The sequence below is a fragment of the Trachemys scripta genome, chromosome 9, assembly GCF_013100865.1.
Source record: "Trachemys scripta elegans isolate TJP31775 chromosome 9, CAS_Tse_1.0, whole genome shotgun sequence".
Classification (NCBI taxonomy): domain Eukaryota; kingdom Metazoa; phylum Chordata; order Testudines; family Emydidae; genus Trachemys; species Trachemys scripta.
Genome location: NC_048306.1, coordinates 22,301,109 through 22,320,670, shown reverse-complemented (window position 1 = coordinate 22,320,670; position 19,562 = coordinate 22,301,109). Strand labels below are relative to the sequence as shown.

The following is a 19,562-nucleotide window of genomic DNA, read 5'->3' as shown; positions in this document are numbered from 1 at the left end:
ATAAATCCTTTCCTGATTAGTGGGTTCTGCACAGCTTCCCTGGTGTTGCTTTTAACCCCTTCTTCTCCCTGTGTGGGGCAGCCACCCCACCACACTACTAGCTCGGAAGAAAGAATGCTACTCTGTGGATAGTCACACTCTGTTGGTTGGCTGAGTCATTTTTTGTTGTTTGGAGTGCATAGCCCTTTTCCAAATAATTTTATTTTAACAGAATATATGCTAATCATTTTGGCTTTATGGTGCATCTTTATGGTTAACTCCCTGAGTTTCACCAAAGGCTGGTTTAATATGGGGGGAGGCAGGGGGAAGGGGGTTGATCAGGGCTCAGTCCTACATATCCATTCCCTTACTGATTTCCTTTTGTCTGTATTTTTTTATAACCTGTTTGGGATAGGGAATTTATTTCAGCACATAAAATATAGCCTGATTTTCAGAGGTGCTTAGCACTCTTCTTTCCCATTGAATTTACAGTCTAAAACAAAATGCAGACAAAGAAAAGGTGGCATGGGGAGGGATGCAAAATAAAAGCAGATTGGAAAAAAGGAGCAACAGTTACTCAGCTTCTATAAATATCAGGCCACTTACAGAAAGCAGGTGCCGAAATATGTGCTTAGGTTCCCAGCTTTATGATCCAAGTTTGAACATTTTGGCCACTAAGTTTAATTTATCTAAATGTGATTTATCTAAGTCCATCCTAGATTGTGTGGGGTTTTGAATGTGTATTTGGTGGTGGAACAGACAAGGCAATGACATGTCTGGTCATGCTGTAACAAATCCTTCAGAACGGATGGATAGCTCTTTTCCTAACTATGCTCCCACTGAAGTCAACAGGAGGAGGAGGATGGTGGCCATAGGCCATTGTTCTCTACAGGACACTGCAGAAACTTCTACCACCACTCTTCAGCCACTGAGACACTGAGACCTTGGCTATCAGGCCTCTCTCTTTTGTTTGATCAACAGATGTAAATTGAGAATTGGAATCACAGACACCATTGTGAAAATGATATTATTCCCTGTGGGATTTTGATATGTTTTGGGGGTGTATCTATGACTAGATCATACAGGAAACCCTCCAAATATCCAGGATATAGACAGAGGGATAGACAAGGTAAATAATGTTGAGTCGTTGGTTTAAAAAAAACCTGCCCAAAATAGAACAAACCAAACAAACAAACAAACCTGTACAAATCTTAAACTAACAGCCAGTAAAAAAAAAGAAAAGAAAAGAAAAGAAAAGTGCCAACAGCACTTGGAAGGTGAAAACAGTTCTTTCCCATTCTAGTTTATTCTTGACTAAATGAGTAAAACTCGCCTGTTAAAAAGAGCAATAGATTAGCCTGATAAATGACATAGACAAGAGAGGAAAACAGCGATGCTTTTAATTCCTGTGAGTATCTCCTGGCTTTGTCTCAGCCTGCTTTATATGCCTGGATTATGCTAACACTATTAATCTTTGTGTCTATGACTAAGTCGTGGCTTTTTACGTTAGTGACCTGATTTTGCACTAGCATGCTCCTCCCAGCTTGGTGAAGCCCCTCATGTGATCCATTCTTCCTCCTAAATAAAGTTGAACATTTTGGCTGGGATCAGTGAGTGCTGCTGAGGTGGCTGGCGTGTGCAGCTATTCCAGCCTCGCAGGGTCTGCAGCACGACCAACCCGCATATCCAGCACTAGCTGCCTCTCCGTTTTAAAGAGCACGGCGGAGGAGAATGGTTAGTTAACACCGTGGCAGACTTCATGCTCGGGGCTGTTTTGCCAGCCCCACAGCCCCTGACAACCCTCCCTCTCCAAAGTAGCCCCTGGGGCTGAGAAAGATGTGGCCGGGCAAGGTAAGTGCTGCACGGTTCTGATGAATCCAATTGTATCCTTTGTGCGGAGTGGCGGGTTCGGCCGGGGGGTTTTTGTTTGTTTTTAAACAAATTCTAAACCCTTTATTTTCCTGTTGTGCAAGAGGGCAAGGCGGAGGGCACGTGTGGCCTTTTCCCGGGAAACCTGTCTAATGAGCTGATTTTGTGACCACCTGGGGCTTGAAGAAGGGGAAAGCGTGAGGCGATCAGAGCACTGAACAATGCATGCTCCAGACGTGCCTTTAGTCCGGAGGGGCAGGCGGCTGCATCGCAAAGAGAGCGGCTGGCAGGAAGTTGCAGTGTTGCATTTTGCTTTAGTCAGCTACCGCAAGCCGTCGCCTCTTTGCATAAAACCGGCTGGAGAGAAATTCAGCACCTGGACAGCTCCAGACCCGCACGGCACAGCCCTGCCCTGACTTGGGGAGACAAAACACTTCCGATGATGGCAAAGCTACAAGGCAACCTTGGCGGTTTGCTGCACTTTGAACGGTTTAGTGGACTCCTTTTATATATGACCCAACTCTATATAAACATACATGATGCATTCACACACATGTAACATGCAGTCTCTTTCCCCACACACATACACTATGCACCCTCCCCACACAGCCCCTTGCCCCCTCACAGATAACACGAACCCCTTCCCCCTTCCACACATACATGCATGCACACACCCCTTCTTTACATACATATAACAGGCACTCTACCACTCCCACACAGGTAATTGTACCCCCATCTCTTCCACACACATGCACTCATCAGGGACGCCCTTCCACACATGGAACATGCACCCTTCCTCCACACATACAGACAGACACACGTAACATGTAACCTACCCTTACACACATACCATACATTCTCTTCTGCACATACCTAGAACATGTAACCTTCCTTTCACACACCTACACTGATACATGTAACACTCACACTAATATATGTCATGCCCATTGGTCTGAAATGCAGTTCATATAACTTCTCAGTTCTCTGTGCTCTTTTAAGTTAAAGGCAAAGCGAGCCCCCATTAGAATATCCAGAATGTCAAAGGAAAGTCTGTCTCCCTCTCCTTCACTGCATTGTTCTTCAGCCTCAGCTCAGACAGAGCCCAGCTCCACTGCACCTTAGTTCTTCTATCCCCAAAAGGAGATTACTTCTGTTTTAAAGTGTGGGTGGGGGAAACAGGAGGCTTGATGCTTTTCCTGCTCTATCACCCTTTATCATTAGGGATCCAGACAACACCCAGCCCACGGATGGGAGTGGGGGGAAAGAGAAATAAATGTGATCTCCTTCCAGAAATCCACAGATACTCTGCATATGCATCCAAAATACCATCCCTCACTGCCCACCCGCTCCACTTCTTTCCTCCAGCTTGTTATTTTTCCTGCACATCTTGGAAGGTGCAATTCCCACAGAGCTGAATACATTACAGTATTACGCTGGGTCTATTCATCCAGAACAGGCACACTGGCTGGAATGTGAGAGCCTGGCTTTTCTAAATGAGTTAGATGAGCAATTGAATGTTCACAACATCATCTTCTGCTCTTTGGCAACTTCAGAAAATATTATCCCTGTATGAGTTTCAGTCTTGCCATTTCGCTTTTTCATTGAAAATCCATGGAAACATCCCATCCATAATTATATTTATCACGAGCATGGTAAAGGAAAAAAGAGAAGGGGTCGGGGGAGAAGAGAGACTCAATCATTCATTTCCCTTTTACAACCAATCCATTAACTCTGAAACAGAACTTTCCTGCATCTGCAGAGAAAATCAGAAGTTAATGGAAAGGGAAATGAAGGTTTTGAGATTTTAATTTATTTTGTGAGGATTCTGCTTCCGGTTTAAAAAAAAAATCAGTTCCAAGCAGCTTTCAGGTTTTTAATCCATTCCGTGTTTTATGGGTTGACTAAAACAATCCACTTGGATCTGGGCTGGTGAGCATTTGCTCTGACTCTGAGAGATGTAAGATGGAGCACTGGGGACAAGCTGATCTTTAAAAAAATTACCATACATTCACTGAGAGATTTTAAGCATTGGATATGCAGGTTCTGAGAAACATTAGGGTCTGTTTGGAATTCAGAATTGTGTTTTCACAGAATAATGTATCATAAAAATCTAGACCATTTATAGATCTCCTAGTATGCTTGATAATTACCCCTGATTTTGAAAGGTGAGAGAGGTGGGAATCAGTGTAGAGACAGGTATGGAAGGACAAGAATGTGGAACTAAAAGAAGAAAAAAGTTGTCCAAGAAGGACAAAAGGATGCGCCTGCTTGTGTGAGGGACATTTTGGATCTGATTATGTAAGACTGTTTTTCTGACAGGAAAAACAAATTGTGGCTTATCCTCAAGAACCATCCTATGAGGGGAAATATATTGTATGTAGTTTTGAGACCAGAAATATCAAAACAATTTTAACAATGAAGCCTACTTCTAAGTGCATACGTTAAAGGAACAGACCTGTTCAAATGCTCAGAGAATAACATTACAATACAACATGGTTCTCCATATACTGATTTCCTAACTTGTATTTTAAATAAATTGAATGTGGACACCTGAAAGGAACAACACCCTATGACAGTGGCTAAAACTCTGCATTATAGCCCAGAAGGGCTGCTATAGGTAAGGGTTATTCAACACAACCATCATCATTATCTAATCCTACAGGTTCACAACTGCACTGGAAACTATTGGCAAACAAGTTTCTCAGAGCTTAAGACTATCAGCCACCCTTTCACCCCAACATACATACTGAAGTTAAAATAAGTGTTGCACATGTATAACTAGAAAAGCACTGATTTGGGGGCATTAATTCATAAAAATATGCAGTGCATGAAAGACAGTAATCATGCCTAAGAAGACATTAATGTGTATTAAGTCATAGCTGCACACAATTAACATGTTAGATCACCACAACTGAGAAGAAACCATTAAGGTCAATGAGATAAATATGAATGTCAAAAATAGGTGAAACAAAAAACAATAAAATAGGTCTGTTGCTTCATCTTTCCTGTACTTTGAGATTTTCTAGTTTAAAATAAAAAAAATTAAAAAATCAAATATGAATCCTTAAGAGTTTTATATAAACCAGAAAAACTGAGGAAATTCAGTGATCCTTAACATGCTATATTTTGCCTAAACTGAGCAGCAAATATAGTGTATAAAAACACGTATTAGAGACTTCTGCAATATATAGGCAAAAGAGGCCACATGCTGAATAGTGCTGCACTAAATCTAAATCATTGGGAATTGTGTGTGCTCAGCTTCTCAGAATTCAGCTCATTGAGCTAGCAAGAACATTAGAATTGGAATTCCAAAAGGATATTAGAATTGGAAAAGGTACAGAGAAGGGCAACAAAAATGATTATAGGTATGGAACAGCTTCAGTACTAGGAGAGATCAAAAAGGCTGGGTCTGTTCAGCTTAGAAAAGAGACAAGTAAGGGGAGATAAGACAGAGGTCTATAAAATCCTGAACAGTGTGGAGAAAGTGAATACAGAAGTGTTATGTACGCCATCATGAAACACAAGAACTAGGGGTCATCCAATGAAATCAATAGGTAGCAGATTTGAAACAAACAACAAGAAGTACTACTTCACACAATGCATAATCAACCTGTGAAACTCGTTGTCATGGAATGTTATGAAGGCCAAAAGTATAACTGGGTTCAAAAAATAATTAGATAAGTTCATGGAGGATAGGTCCATCTATGGCCATTAGCCAAGACAGTCAGGGATGCAACCCTATGCTCCGGGTGTTCCTAAACCTCCAGCTGCCAGAAGCTCAGATTGGATGACGGGGGATGCTTCAGTCTAAATTGCCTGTTCTGTTCATTCCCTCTGAAACATCTGGAATTGGCCATTGTCAAATACAGGCTACTAGGCTGGATGGACCATTGGCCATTTTTATGTTCTTAAGGACAGTGTCAGTTTCACCTCTGAAGTGACTTGCTTTTGTCAATTTAAATCTGTCCCTAAAAGCTACCTGAAAATACTATAGTGTTTTCTTGGAGAAATTGGTCTCATTAGAGTTGGTGTCTATAGGAACAGGACTGGGTCTTCTGTTGAGTTCATGAATCTCACACCAATGCTGAAAAGAGTATTATGAGTAACACTAAAGGCTGCAGCCTTGCTTTGCAGTGGAGAAGGCAACAACACAGAGAAAGAAATAGGAAATAAACACTATCCCTCCACAAAACGTAACTATTAAAACAGCTAGTAAAGCAAAGTCATATTTCAGAATACAGTTTAATGAAGCTAAACAGGAGTCACCAGACTGAAAACTGTTAGAAGCTGAGTTGTCTCTCTCATTAAGATAAAAATAGAGTAAAGTATGCTAAGAGATTAGGGCTGGAATTTTATAGATTTAATTAAAGAACTAATTGACTCGCTTAAATCTTCATCTAAGTGTCCTGTTATATCACAGGACATAATAGCAAAGGGTTTTTTTTAATGCAAAATGTTATTTTGGGGAGGGGTGTGTGCATAAATGTAAGTCTGGTGTAGCACAGGTTGTGGCTTTACTTTGGGACACAAGGTTGGGAAGGTTAAAATAAAAGTAGGTTGTATTTCTGGACTTCTCAACTAAACTGATCAGGTGCTGATTCCTACACTTAGTGACATCACAAGCATGCCTTGATGAGGCTTCTGCTCTGTCATATCCCCAAGTTTACTTTTAAGTCCTTATCTTAAAAGGTGTCCAGCACCTTCTGTGATGTATGAACCACTGTCAGCTCCCCATGACGTTAGCGGGAGTTCAGGTTCCTCAGCTCTTCACAGGTTCAGGAACAGAGGGCCAGTTTTACAAAGGTATTTAGGTGCCTAAAGATGGAGGCAGGCACCTAGTGGGATTTTCAGAAGTGCCTAGGCACTGTAAGTGCTTTTGAAAATACCACTGAAGTGCCTATCTGCATCGTAGGATGCCTAAATACCTTTAAAAATATGGCCGTTGGTCCTGTGCCGGAGACTATGAAAAATCCCTTGCACAACCAAAATTCAGTTGCCAGCCAGAAACCTCATACTATTTGCTTCTTGAAGTCTTTCCCTGTCCCTTATTTGTTCTCACTCTGGTTTTCATCTGCTGTTTTGCATAGGAGTATATTACTCATTGTCTTGCCACACAGGTTCTGAAGGAAGAGAGGCAATATTTACATATCTGGCTTACACCATGATGGATATATTTACTACAAATATCCCTCCATCAAACAGATGTAAAAACAGAAAAACCAGGAACGCTATTCCGTAATACAATAAAACACAATATACCATTCAAAAGGCAGCAGGAAAATCTACAAGATATCTGAAGGAAGAATGACACCCTATAACTAGATATACAAAAATCCCCAAATATATATTTAAGATGCTACAACTGCTAGAGGTAATACTATTTTATTTAAAAATGGAGAATGTGTATGTTACAACTCAGGGGCCAGACATCTTGCTTGTACTGAAACCAATGTGAATTTTGCCTCTGATTTCACTGGAGTAGAATTATAGCCCATCCTAATAGCCTTAGAGAAGATATTTTGGCCACTAGTGGATGACACCACTTCTCACATTTGTTGGTGATTTATAAGACCCTCTAATCCATTCCTATTCAGCTGATACAATCTGAAATTCAGACAAGCAAGATCTGGATCAATTACAAAAATGCACAGTATATATTCATAGACTCATTAACATTTCTCATACCTAACCTGAAAATTCTGGGCCCAATCCTTCCAGTGGAGGTAAAGGTCATCAGCACCTCACAATATTCAGCCCTTCCTAATTTTACTGCAATAAAGATTGGCAAAACATAGTTATACAAAAAGGAAATTGGAAAAAAACATGAGGAAAGCTCTGTCTCCAATCCAGTGTTTAGTTTTAAAGGATTCTGCAAATGAGTCAACTGCGAATTGTTAGTTTATTATTAAAAAGTACAGTGATAAATAGAGTAGGCCGTATTCTGCTCTCACATACAGGGCAGGCAACTTCCTATATGAAGTCACAAAGCTGTTGATTAACATTAAACAAAGTTATCTTTGTCTGAGGCACTCTTTTATTTGGGGGGAGGGCAAAGAAGGGGAGGACCAAGAATGCTTTTCATGCAAATGATAATCAAACATTCCATTTTTCCTCTATCTCCCAAAACTGCAAGAAAATTCAAAATCCACCTGCTGACTCCCTATTGGAGAATTCCATTTAGAAGTACAGAGAACACACTTCAGGAATGTATATTTGTTCAATCAAATACAATTATTAGAGGCCAACACACAAGAAAAGACAATCCCTGCACTAAGGATCTTACAATCCAATTCTGCTTCCCTAACTCAAATTGAGTAGTACGGTAGCTCAGAATAAGAAGATGCTACTCAACATGAGCAAGGGCGACAGAACCTGACTCTGTGATACATACTGTATCACTAGCATATCTTTTGTTTCTGATCAACAATCTGAGCCACCTTATACATCCTTAGTGCGAGACATTTTGTCACCTTAAAATTAACAGGTTTTATTCACTCCGTTGTAATGTGCTCAATATACTCGTTAAACGTTATTGGAATTTAGATGTACACATTATTGGGGTATTAGATCTCTAAGAAAGTGAACTCCAACAATGCTTAAGCAAGAGACACCAAAGACATTTCACTTTCACTTTCATGATACATGAAAACAACCAAACAACATAGGAAATAATTTGTTGCCCAATATTCAGAATGAACCAAATACATTTGCATTTTTATTGCTGAGGATCAACTTCAAGGAGGGACATTCTTGTTTTGTGTGAGCTTTTACTGTGAAATATGTTTAGCTTTTAACATATGTTCCACATTAAAGATTTGTTTGTCATTCAAAAGATGCAATGATAACTAGTAAAAAAAAACCCTTTGAAAACCATTTAATTTAGAAACAAATCTGCCTTTGTCTTTTTTTCCCATTTACACTGTAATTAACTACCGGTCCTTGCTTGAAAACTCTCACTGATTTCAATGGAGCCAGAATTTCACCCTGAGTCTTTAAATTCTAAAAAGTTCAGGTGGTGGAAAACCAGCAGGGGCAGGCAAATTCTCCACTTGGAAGTGTTTTTTCCCTCTACTCTGGCACAAGTTTAGCAGTGTATATGATAAATACAGCAGAACTCTCCTACATATTAAGGGCCCAGGGTTGTTTCTGGTCCTAAATGACTGTGCGAATGAAATTAGGTATTAAAAAAGGGCATAGATCCTACTGAATAGTTTTTAAATGGGAAGTTTCCCCATGAGAGGCTGTTGACTTTTAAATTTCAATGGGAGGAGCAGTTGACCTTACACTCACAGTTTGATATGTAAAAAGAACGAGGAGTACTTGTGGCCCTTTAGAGACTAACAAATTTATTTGGGCGAAAGCTTATGCCAAAATAAATTTGTTAGTCTCTAAGGGTATGTTTTCACTACCAGCCGGATCGGCGGGAAGCGATCGATCCAGCGGGGATCGATTTATCGTGTCTAGTCTAGATGTGATAAATCGATCCCCGAGTGCTCTTGGGTCGACTCCTGTACTCCAGCTTGGCGAGAGGCGCAGGCAGAGTTGACGGGGGAGCGGCAGCAGTCAACTCACTGTAGTGAAGACACCGCGGTAAGTAGATCTAAGTATGTTGACTTCAGCTACGTTATTCATGTAGCTGAAGTTGCATAACTTAGATCGATTTCCCCCCCCCTCAGTGTAGACCACGGTTAAGATGCCATAAGTACGCCTCATTCTTTTTGCTGATACAGACTAACACTGCTACCACTCTGAAATTTGATGTGTGTACTATTTTGTGTGTGGCTAATATGATGATTTAAAGGCAATCCTAAAGGCCCTGGGCTAAATTTAAACATAGCACTAAGGGCCCCATCCTGTCAGCAGAGATTTCAGGAGCAAAAATATCAGTTACTTCAATAGAAGCAGATGCTAGGATTTCTGTCTTCTCTTATACATTCACTATGCAGAAAATGTATTCATCTTCCAAGGTTCTGCAACAATTTTCGCAAAATACTGCAGGTGGTTGGAAATTTTAACTGCTACCCTTCTGCTCAAAAGAACAGATCATATGAACACAGATTAATTGCTAAGTGGAGATTGGGATCTTTGAAGGTCATTACTTTTAAAGTACTCTGTTTTACTTAAAAGACTGATGAGAATTACAGATTAACAACACAGTGTAGTTTGCACTTTTAAAATGCAGACTGAATAAGAAAAAGGATGAAATTGCCTCAGTTGGAGGATCTTTTCAGGTTCTTTTTTATTTAAAAAAGGATTAAACACTTTTATGAAAAATAATAACAATATGTGCCGTACCATGAGCTAAAACGAAAGTTCAGAGCTACTAATACTCATGTTTTGAACATAAACTGATTGTAAAATACATCCTGGGACAATTCTGATTTTTCATATGTTGTTCCAGTGTCTGTGGGAATCCCTGAAATACCTTGTGCTTTAATTTCATCAGTCAAAAGATTCACAGGGACATAGGAATTACCAGACTGGATCAGACCTATGATCCATCTAGTCCAGTCTCTGACCATGTCCAGCACCACATGTTTCAGAAGAAGGTTCAAAAAACCTTACAGTAGGCAGTGGGATAATCAGTTATTTTATGAAGGTCTCATCCTGCTCTCTTACAGTCTGAGATTGGCTTAAACCTTGAAACATGATATTTTATGTCCCTTCCAACATTCTCTTTTAGCATTAACTTTTCATAACTCTGGATATTCTTGTTATCCATAAAAGTGTCCAATCCTTTTTTGAATCTTGCTACATTCTTGGTCTTGCTGTGGCTATGAGTCCCGCAGTCTAATTAAACATTGTGTGAAAAGGTATTTCCTGCAGGTTTTTATAATTACTAGGTGTTTGTTCCAGAGGTAGTTGTACTGCTATACATTTTTTTAACATGTCTAACTCTTCATATAAGGAGTATTGGTTTTGCTTCAACCAGTATTCAGGGTCAATTCTTGTCATAACATGTCAGATGACAACGCTGCAGTGTGTGTCTGATGAGTAGAAGATTCAGTCTAGGCAGTACAAAAGCTCTGCTCCGGCTGGGAAAGAGGGGGTATCCTGTGGTTCCTTTGTCTCTCACTTCCCTCCTCTCTATGGTTGCCAGAAGCATGAACGAGAGGGCAGCAATGGATAGCGATATGCAGGAGGAAAAGGCAAAGAAAAGCTTTTCTTTGAGCTACTCCACTGCTGCAGGCGGAGCAGATTATTATTTATCACTGTAGTGTCTAGAGGCCTTGACTGATACTGGGGCCCCACTCTGCAAAGCATGCATAAACATATAGTAAAATATATTCCCTGCCCCAACAAGCTTACAAATTGAATAGACAAGACAGACAAAAGAAGCATTAACATCCCCATTCTACGGATGGGGAACTAAGGCACCTGTTGTTTTCTTATACGTGATTTGCCCAAAATCACAGAGGGAAACTGTGTCAGAGCTAGGAACTGAATGCTGAGACCTCCTGATTCTGATTGTCAAGCCAGTTGCCTTACAGATAAACAGATTCTAAGTTCAGAAAGGACTATTATCATCATCTAGTCTGACCTCATCCATAACATAAGCCGTAGAACTATCCCTTAACCACAAGACCATTGTTGCTTTTCAACCAAAGAAAGGAGCAAAAATTCAGAGCCCTAGTTTACAGTCCTAAAATATCTTGACATAAAAGCACCCCAATTTTGATTTTGAAAACATGGCCACCTTCACTGATTGTCAAATGGAGCCGGGAAGAATCCCCACTCATCTTCGCATTATAGTATTGTATACCTGGCCGGGTGTCTTATGAAGATTTTACATCTTTTTCTGATGTATCTGGTAAAAGCCAGTTAGAGAAAGGATACTACGTTAGATGGATGTTTGGTTGGGTAAGATATGACAAGACCTACTTTTTCAGAGACACTGAGCATACTCCATGCCCATGGACTTCAGAGTGGGTGGTGGGCTTTCAGCGACACTGAAAATCAGACAGGCAGTTCCTAATGGTCTTAAATCCCTTCATCCCAGTTTCCTGCCTTAGGCTGCTTGACAACGGTTCTGTTTGTGGAGTTGGATAGCATTATAATAACCGTGTTGCTCAAAACCTCCTGAGATATCCTTTTTGAACAGTGCAAGCAGTAGACTTACTCATTAAAGAAGCTGGGTGTTCTCCACCTATAGTTTTCTTATAACTATACCTGTTCTTTACCAACAAGTTTTTTGTTGTCCTAAGCTAAACTAAATGCTGGCTTTTAAACTTTCTTTAAAATAGACATTTATTTTTCACTTTGTGAACATATTGTTTCTAACTGGCAAGAACTGCTCATTTACATCTTCTAACATCAACAGAATGCTAATCGATAGTAAACAGTCTTTATTACAGTCAAGAATGGCTTAGAAGTGCTGTTAATTAGTAAAACAGACCCTCAGTTCTCTGCTAGCCTGAGTGGGATGAGCCACAGCTTTTCATAAGTAGGATCAGTTACAACTGCATCCTGTTATATGGAGAATCTTAGAACAAATGCTTGGGATGCAACATCTCCAAGACCTAATTTTGGCCTTGAAGCATTTGGAAGTCGGGTGGAGGGGGTTTGGAGCAATCTGTTATTTCAAATAAATAGCTCTAAAAATGTTCATCACTCTCCTTCCCAAAAGAAACTGTTATGGGGCCAAATCCTGCTATCCTGACTGGAGGGAGAAATAAATTACTTCAATGGCAGTTCTGCCAGAGTCAGGACAGCAGAGTATGGTCCCTCCTGACTTTAAACTGAACTTCAAAATGACACCTGAAGCACAATGAGGTTCTGATCCTGCAAACCCTTCCTCACACCAGTTGTCTTCTCTAGACTAACCCCTTTTGACTTCAGTGGAACTGCTCGCATGATTAAATTTTTGCAGGATTGGGCTCTATGTCAATATTCATGGCAAACAGTAATAAAACAATTCTTGTGGTTTTAAGCTATATCACAAGTATACAAAATCAAGTCTTTAAAATTCTAGCTTTTAGCTCATGTGACAGCTGATGAAAGCAAAACTCTTGCCTAACCCTATGTTATTCTTAACCTAGGTAATTTTTCCAGACCCCGGCTTTGCAATCAGTGATGACATCTCTGAATTTCCAGTTTAAAAAGGACAAAAAATAAAATCTCTTCCAGACAAGGTGAATGTGAGAACAAATATTAAAGAAGAGGAAAAAAAATCCGTTCATTAGAATGAAAGATTTTTTTCTGTAACTGATTTTGTTAGAAACTATGATGTTAGAAAAACCAAGTCTGCCTCTCAGCAAAAAATCTGCCTTTGATTTTATTCTCTTCGGGGAATACTTCAGGGGAAAGAAAACACTCACTGTGAAGCAAATTCATAAGATGTAAACTATGCTCATTGTGGCGCTTATTTTTCCTTTAAGCCTGAGGAGGAGCCCTGCCACCAGAATGTTACAGGAAAATTGATTTGATTTTCTCTAATTATCCATTCAAGAAAACAAAGATTCAAAAACTGGCAGTGAGATCAGCAGCTTCTTCTTCTGACAGAGAAGGTGACAGTGAGCACCAGTTTCTGACTTATACACCGTGTGGATATAGATGACGTGCATTGTTAACTTTCTGACACATCCTCTTCCTTATAAACTGCATGGCTTCATAAACAAACAATACTTCTGAGCCCCATCTATGCCTTGAGAAGCCGAGAAAAAAAATTCTTATGGACAACATCGGCTACATGGGAATCCTTGTTCATGTTTCTTCAGAAATTTTGAGTGAGTGAGAGCAACTACTGAATCCCAATGAGGCCCAAGTTCAATGAAACTCCTGTACCTGCACTTTTGGCTTTGACGGAATATGAAAACTTTGCTAAGCTGAATGCAACAGGAGACACTGAAACTAAACAGCTAGAAGGGTCCCTCTCATCCACGGTTGCACTAATAATAGTGCTGATCATCATTTTCTCTTTGATAATGACATCCTTAGTGACCTACTGTTTCCACAAGTGGCAACTGAGGGGTAAAAAACTGCAGAAAGCGCAGGAGGAATATCAGCGAGACCATGAAAAGAGCATGTTCCAAAGCATGTCAGGACTTGTTTCATAAAAGAAATCAATCCAACATGAAATATTCCTGCATTACCTGAACGTGAAAAATAACTAACTATTGGAAGCTACATATTGAAATGTCCACCTAAATATATCCCGGTTTTACCTAATTTGTAAGAATTTTTAATAGTTTGGAAATTTCCAACGGCTTCCTTATAAGTCAAAAATATTCAGTTGTCTCGTTTGTGCAAAGTAAAATAAATGCAACCATATATTTTAATCTGCATTTTATTTACAAAAAAAACAGTAGGTCAAACCCTGCTGTCCTTACTCTATCAAAATTCCCATGGAAGTCAAAGGGCCAGAGTCTCAGCTCGTTCCAATCAGCATAGCTGATAGGAGTTGATCATTAGCAGATGATCTGGCTCGAAATTTGATAAACTAATGAAAGCTTTAGCTGAGTAAGGTCCACAGGATTTTCCCAATTACCACCCAACCCTGAAAGCCTTCTGGGGCAGAACTCCCAAAGACTTCAAGAAGAGTTCCATGCACAGATTGAGCTCTAAATTTGCTAGCAGACTGTATGTTGATAATAATTCCATTTATTTTGTTTAGGGTCCATGGGAATTGAGGGCATTCAACACCTCACATGATGGTCCCAGACTTATTAAGGAGCATGCAAGCTGAACACACTTTTTTAAAGCTTGCCATTATTTTTAACCCGGCTTACAATGGCGTGTTTCTATTTTTGTAGCCTGTAATGTTATGTCATGCAAAAGATGCCGACTCTATTGTGGGTAACATATGTAAGTAATATTTTCTAACAAAGTGTTGGATGTAACATCAGTATAAGTAGCTGTTTTAAAATGTAGAAAATATGTAAAAAATGCAAACGAAAACCCTGCTCAAGTATATAGCTTGCTTGCAATTACCATTAGCTGGTGCTGTATGTATCTTTAAACAAGCTATAATACTGTGATAATGCTGTACACTTGCTTCTGTAGGCAAAAAAGTTCAATTTAAAAACTGGCAAGAAGATTAAAGATGTAAATGTTCTTAACACTGCTAACAACAAAAATATGGATTTTCACAGGATATTCTAAAGGCAGACTCTGTTACATGCTATGGATCTATTTTACAGTGTATTTATGGATCATACACACTATTCATTGTGAGACCAAACAGTACTATTTTATTAATAAATAAATAAATAAATAAATAAGCAAGCAAGCAGTGAATGCCCATGTCCAGAAGGTGGATAATGCTTTCATAGGGCCCCCTGATCTATTTTATTAACAACTTGAAAGGCATGTTCTGAAAAGAACAAGGTACCCACTACCTTATTTGGGGAAAGGGCAAAGTGGCATTCCCCCCACCACCCCTCATAACTCATCAATCCCATTTTCATGTCTGTGTAGGTAAAGACCTATAGTATATCCACTACGTGAGAGAAAGGGACAGTACACTGGGGAAGACAAAAATGCAACCCTAATCCACACATTATTGATATATACATTTGTGAAAATAAAAAACTGAAACATTTTAAATTTTTAACAAAGTGCCACTTACTATAACATCTATACTGTATGCAGCAGCAATTTGCACATGTTTGTGTGTCCAGCTACATTTTTATTCAGTGGAGACAATAAAAGGTAATTTCTTTGTCATACCAGATACTATTTAAGTTGTAACTTGAAGACACGGGGCACATTTATTATTTTAAAAACTATACATATTAGAACAACTTTCACACTCGATACCAGGGTATATATTCTGGGTTAACTGCACTGAAATCAGTAGAGTTAGTCCAGATTTGCAGCGGCGTAGAAACTGGGCACTATGTCCATACGATGATTCATCCCCACAGGAGGGCACTATTCTTTAAAGCAGTAAACCTTTCACTTCATTGCCACCAGTTCAACGCTCCTGACAAACTTTCTATTTGAATGAATGGGATCGGACTGGCTTCATCGGCTCTGATGACATTGGCTACAGTGAAAGGTGTCTCGAGGAAGGAAAGGTGAATTTGTATAATCTTGGCCCCAATGAAGCTTTGTAGATTGTTGATCAGGAATGAGTTTCTGACAAGGCAGGGGGCACTAGAGAGCTTGTGGCATTCTAAACTTCTCTCCCAGTGAGTGTGGCCTGCACACAATGAAGAAATTTAAAACTGCTATGAGGCTTACTGGTGAAGAAACTAGCCAAGCAGCAGAGAGCACAAAGGATCGGAAATGAGATATACAGTTTTTCACCTCTGCCCTTGTTTAAATCCAGTCCAGGTCAGTAGCAATCGAACATCATTACCATCTTAAGGCATTGCAGTGGCCTATGGGGAATGAAATGGATATTTTGGCCTATTTTCTAGTGGCAAGCATCCATATCATAGAGTCCCCTCCTATAACTGGTGCTCAGAAAAGAGGCTAAGAAATGAATGGTCTTGGAGTTAACTTCATCCCCCTCAGAGTTGACCTCTTCAGGGAGAGGTGGGACAGTTCAGGGGAAGATTGCACTGCCATAGTAGCCAATGCTGTATCAGTCTGGTGCTAGTTTCAGGATAATAATCTTTCAGGTTGTCAATTCAGCAACATTCACGGTCAGGTTAGCAAGAAATAAAGTGCAGCCTCGCAAAAACCATTACTAATGAATATGTAAAATAAATCAGTGTATGTAACAAAAACAAATTACTTCTGCATTTGCAAGATGTTCATAGCAATAAACTCTAATACTTCACAAATCATTCAGAGGATTAAAAAAGGGTAAGAGTGTGCAGTATGAAAACCAAAAACGAAAAACTCTAAATGACACTTAACAATGGATGGACTAATTTGTTTCAGTGCCACATCTGCTTCTTGTATGACTCACCCCGCATCAGTCTTGCTCCTTTTATACCCCAATGAGCACAGACAAGGAAACCAGATGAATAAATTTTTCTTGATCACAGTTTTAAAGATGTTTCTCCAGATCAAAACAAAAATCTCTCTCAAAAAAATAAATGGCTCCTGGGGAGTGTAAAAGGAAAAGCACTGATCTAGGTGCCTTTCTGTGGTCTCCATGTCAAAATTCTTTGGTTACTAGTCTCAGGCCCTGCAGGAGTATGAAATAAGTAATTTACAGGGCAAGCTCTCTCATTTGCTTCATACTGTACATCAGCAATAGCTGCAACCAGGTAACAGAAAATAAGTGTTCAGATCCCAGAGTTATTGTTGATAAAATATGAAAGAGAAGAACTCCAAAACTGTTCTGAGCCTGCAGTACTGAGCAGCAGAAAAAGATACACACCACAGACCATACGGCTGCTGAATTTTTAAATGAATTTTCTGAACTGCCTCTCTAAATTGGGTGTGAATGGTGCACTGCGGGAAAATAAAATTGGTAAGTGCCTGATCGAAAGAACTTATAATTCAGTGTATTTACACAAACAGTTGAGAACTAAGAGTTAAAAAGAAATACTTCAAGATTTCCAGTGACAATCTGAACAGCAAAAGCAGAGTTCAAATGCACTGTTGTGTCCTGTCAACATGTATTTAGAACCCTGTATCTAATATTCCCTGGTTTTAGTAGTGAAACAAAGCTATACAGATGTATTATTTTGCACTGTGTTATGCAAGGGTAAATTTTCAGAGGGTCTTAGGCATGGCCTCCCTTTTTGTGTGTGCACTTTGCTACCACTGCTCCATAACAGAGCCCTTATGAGACGTTATGTTGAGTAACGGGGGAACTTTTGCTAATGGAGTTCAAAAAAGGTCAACAAAGAATTAGGCAGAGTTTGGGAAGGGAGGGGAAGTGGAGTCACAAGACAAATATGGGGCAGAGATGGAATGTCTAATGTGAACAGGGTTATAAAAGTGGAAAATAGGAGACTTATGGGGGATTTTAAGATACCTAAGGATGGTGCATTAACAAAAAAATCCAGTGGCATCTTGCTCACCATATAAGATAGCTATATAAGTTGCAGTCGTGATCTAAAACTGAAAGTGATGCTAATGGGAGTTCTTAGGATGGGCAACTATGCCCAGAGGGTTGCTAGAAGGTGGAATAAGCTGCCAGTGAAAGAATGAGAACAGCTAGTATTAAAGAATTTAAGACTGCTCTAGAGATTCACTGAAGGCCTAACCTACTCAGGCAAAACTAATGAAATCGTTCATGGAGGTTATTCATACCACAAGATCAAGGATAATCTAAGTGAACCTCTAATTCCCGCCATCCTAATTTATTTTCATGCTTTATATTGATTTGGGCATCGTGAAACCATGTGGCTAAACACACAACCCTGGGTACACTGATCTGATAGCTACAGTACATAGTATAGGTAACAACTACATACCTGTAGTTTGTTTAAACAGAACATCAAATCAACCCCATCAATAGATTTTCTTTTACCAAAAGGGAAAAAAATGCAACACCAAAGTACCATTCTAATGTCTTAATAAGCCACTGAACTATTAGGCAGTGATCTCCTTCATATACACATTTGATAGACAAATGTCTTCCCAGATCCTCAATTGCTGTGGAAGGCCCAAACGTGCTGAAAACATGGAGGTTGCAGAGGCCAGAGGGTCTTCAACTCATGTGGATCCATTGGCTACACATCCCCGGTGAGGGATGATGGAACGCGCTACAGCTGTCAGTAGAAGCCATGATGGTGATCATAGACTACTTAGTGGTCATAGTTGTGCTGCCCACATGCCTTGCTTGGAGTGAGCAGAAGGATTTCATTGCTTCCTGCCCCCAGAGATCTCCTCTGCAAAGCCCCTTTCCTTGGACTTCCTATTAGTATCAGACTTTCACCCAGAGATAATCTCAATGAGATAGTGACATTCCTTTTCAGGAATCGATAGAAAGTGACAGCAAATGCATCAGCAAATTCAGAAAACAGTCAAAATATTATCTTAATTGACATTTTATTCCAGTTTTATTCTGTATTTTGTTTTCTTTCTCTTTCTAAACATCCACCACAGACAGGTTCTATGATTAATTTAATGCCATTTCTTGTCCTATTGGCATCCTCAGGGTTACTGATTTATTTCAGTTCATATTCTCATTATTTCAGTTCTATAAATGCCCAGTTTCATTTTATTCCTTTTACAGTTACTCTGCAACCTTCTCTTTCTCTCCTCCACCTGGGGCTCTAGCTTTCAATTTAACAGGAAGCAGAAGGTAAAGATTGAGCTGAAGCCCAATAATTACAACTCCCCACCCAGAAAAACAGAACCATCTATTTTTTGTACAGATGGAAGAAGCAGTGAGCTGCTCTGAAATCCCATAAGCAAACCCACAAATACAATAGTTATTGCTTGTCAGAATAATAATAAAAAAAATGTCAGCTTCCATAATTTGAAAAATGTATTTGGTTGGACTACACTGTATTGCAGCTTTTGCATTCGGGAAGGACACAGAGCAGGACTGTCAGCTGGAATCCTGTGCTCTGGGAATATCTGGTTCTACCTGCAGGAATATTTGCCCACTGATCAGTTTGTCACTAACAAAACAGTTCTCATTAGTAGGCATTAGGCACATGAGTGTCACCAGAAGATTTTTGCCAGCTCTTACATTCTTTGATTAATGCTCATCATAACCAGGCTCTACACTTTCTGACCTTTCTCATTCAGTCTTTGCCATATACTCCTTGGATCCTCTGAAAGCTTGGGGAGGTTTTTGTGTATTTCTCCTATGAGTGTGAGCGAGTCCTGAAATGAAAGAAAACTGCAGTGAGGCA

At 39.7% G+C, this 19,562-nt stretch overlaps 1 protein-coding gene and 1 long non-coding RNA gene across 2 annotated transcripts in view; one reads left to right on the top strand and one right to left on the bottom strand.

Annotated features, from left to right (window-relative positions):
• The first annotated feature begins 1,443 nt into the window (after window positions 1-1,443).
• Window positions 1,444-15,520, top strand: LOC117882823. The gene is made up of 2 exons (XR_004647118.1): window positions 1,444-1,830; window positions 12,888-15,520. It is a non-coding gene; the product is annotated as an uncharacterized LOC117882823 (long non-coding RNA).
• A 3,219-nt stretch (window positions 15,521-18,739) lies between these two features.
• Window positions 18,740-19,562, bottom strand: part of C9H8orf48 (chromosome 9 C8orf48 homolog) — a 35,622-nt gene continuing 34,799 nt past the window's right edge. The window contains exon 7 of the mRNA XM_034781642.1: window positions 18,740-19,533. Coding sequence (XP_034637533.1) covers window positions 19,429-19,533 — 105 coding nt within the window. The 3' untranslated portion in view covers window positions 18,740-19,428. The remainder of the gene's footprint in view (window positions 19,534-19,562) is intronic.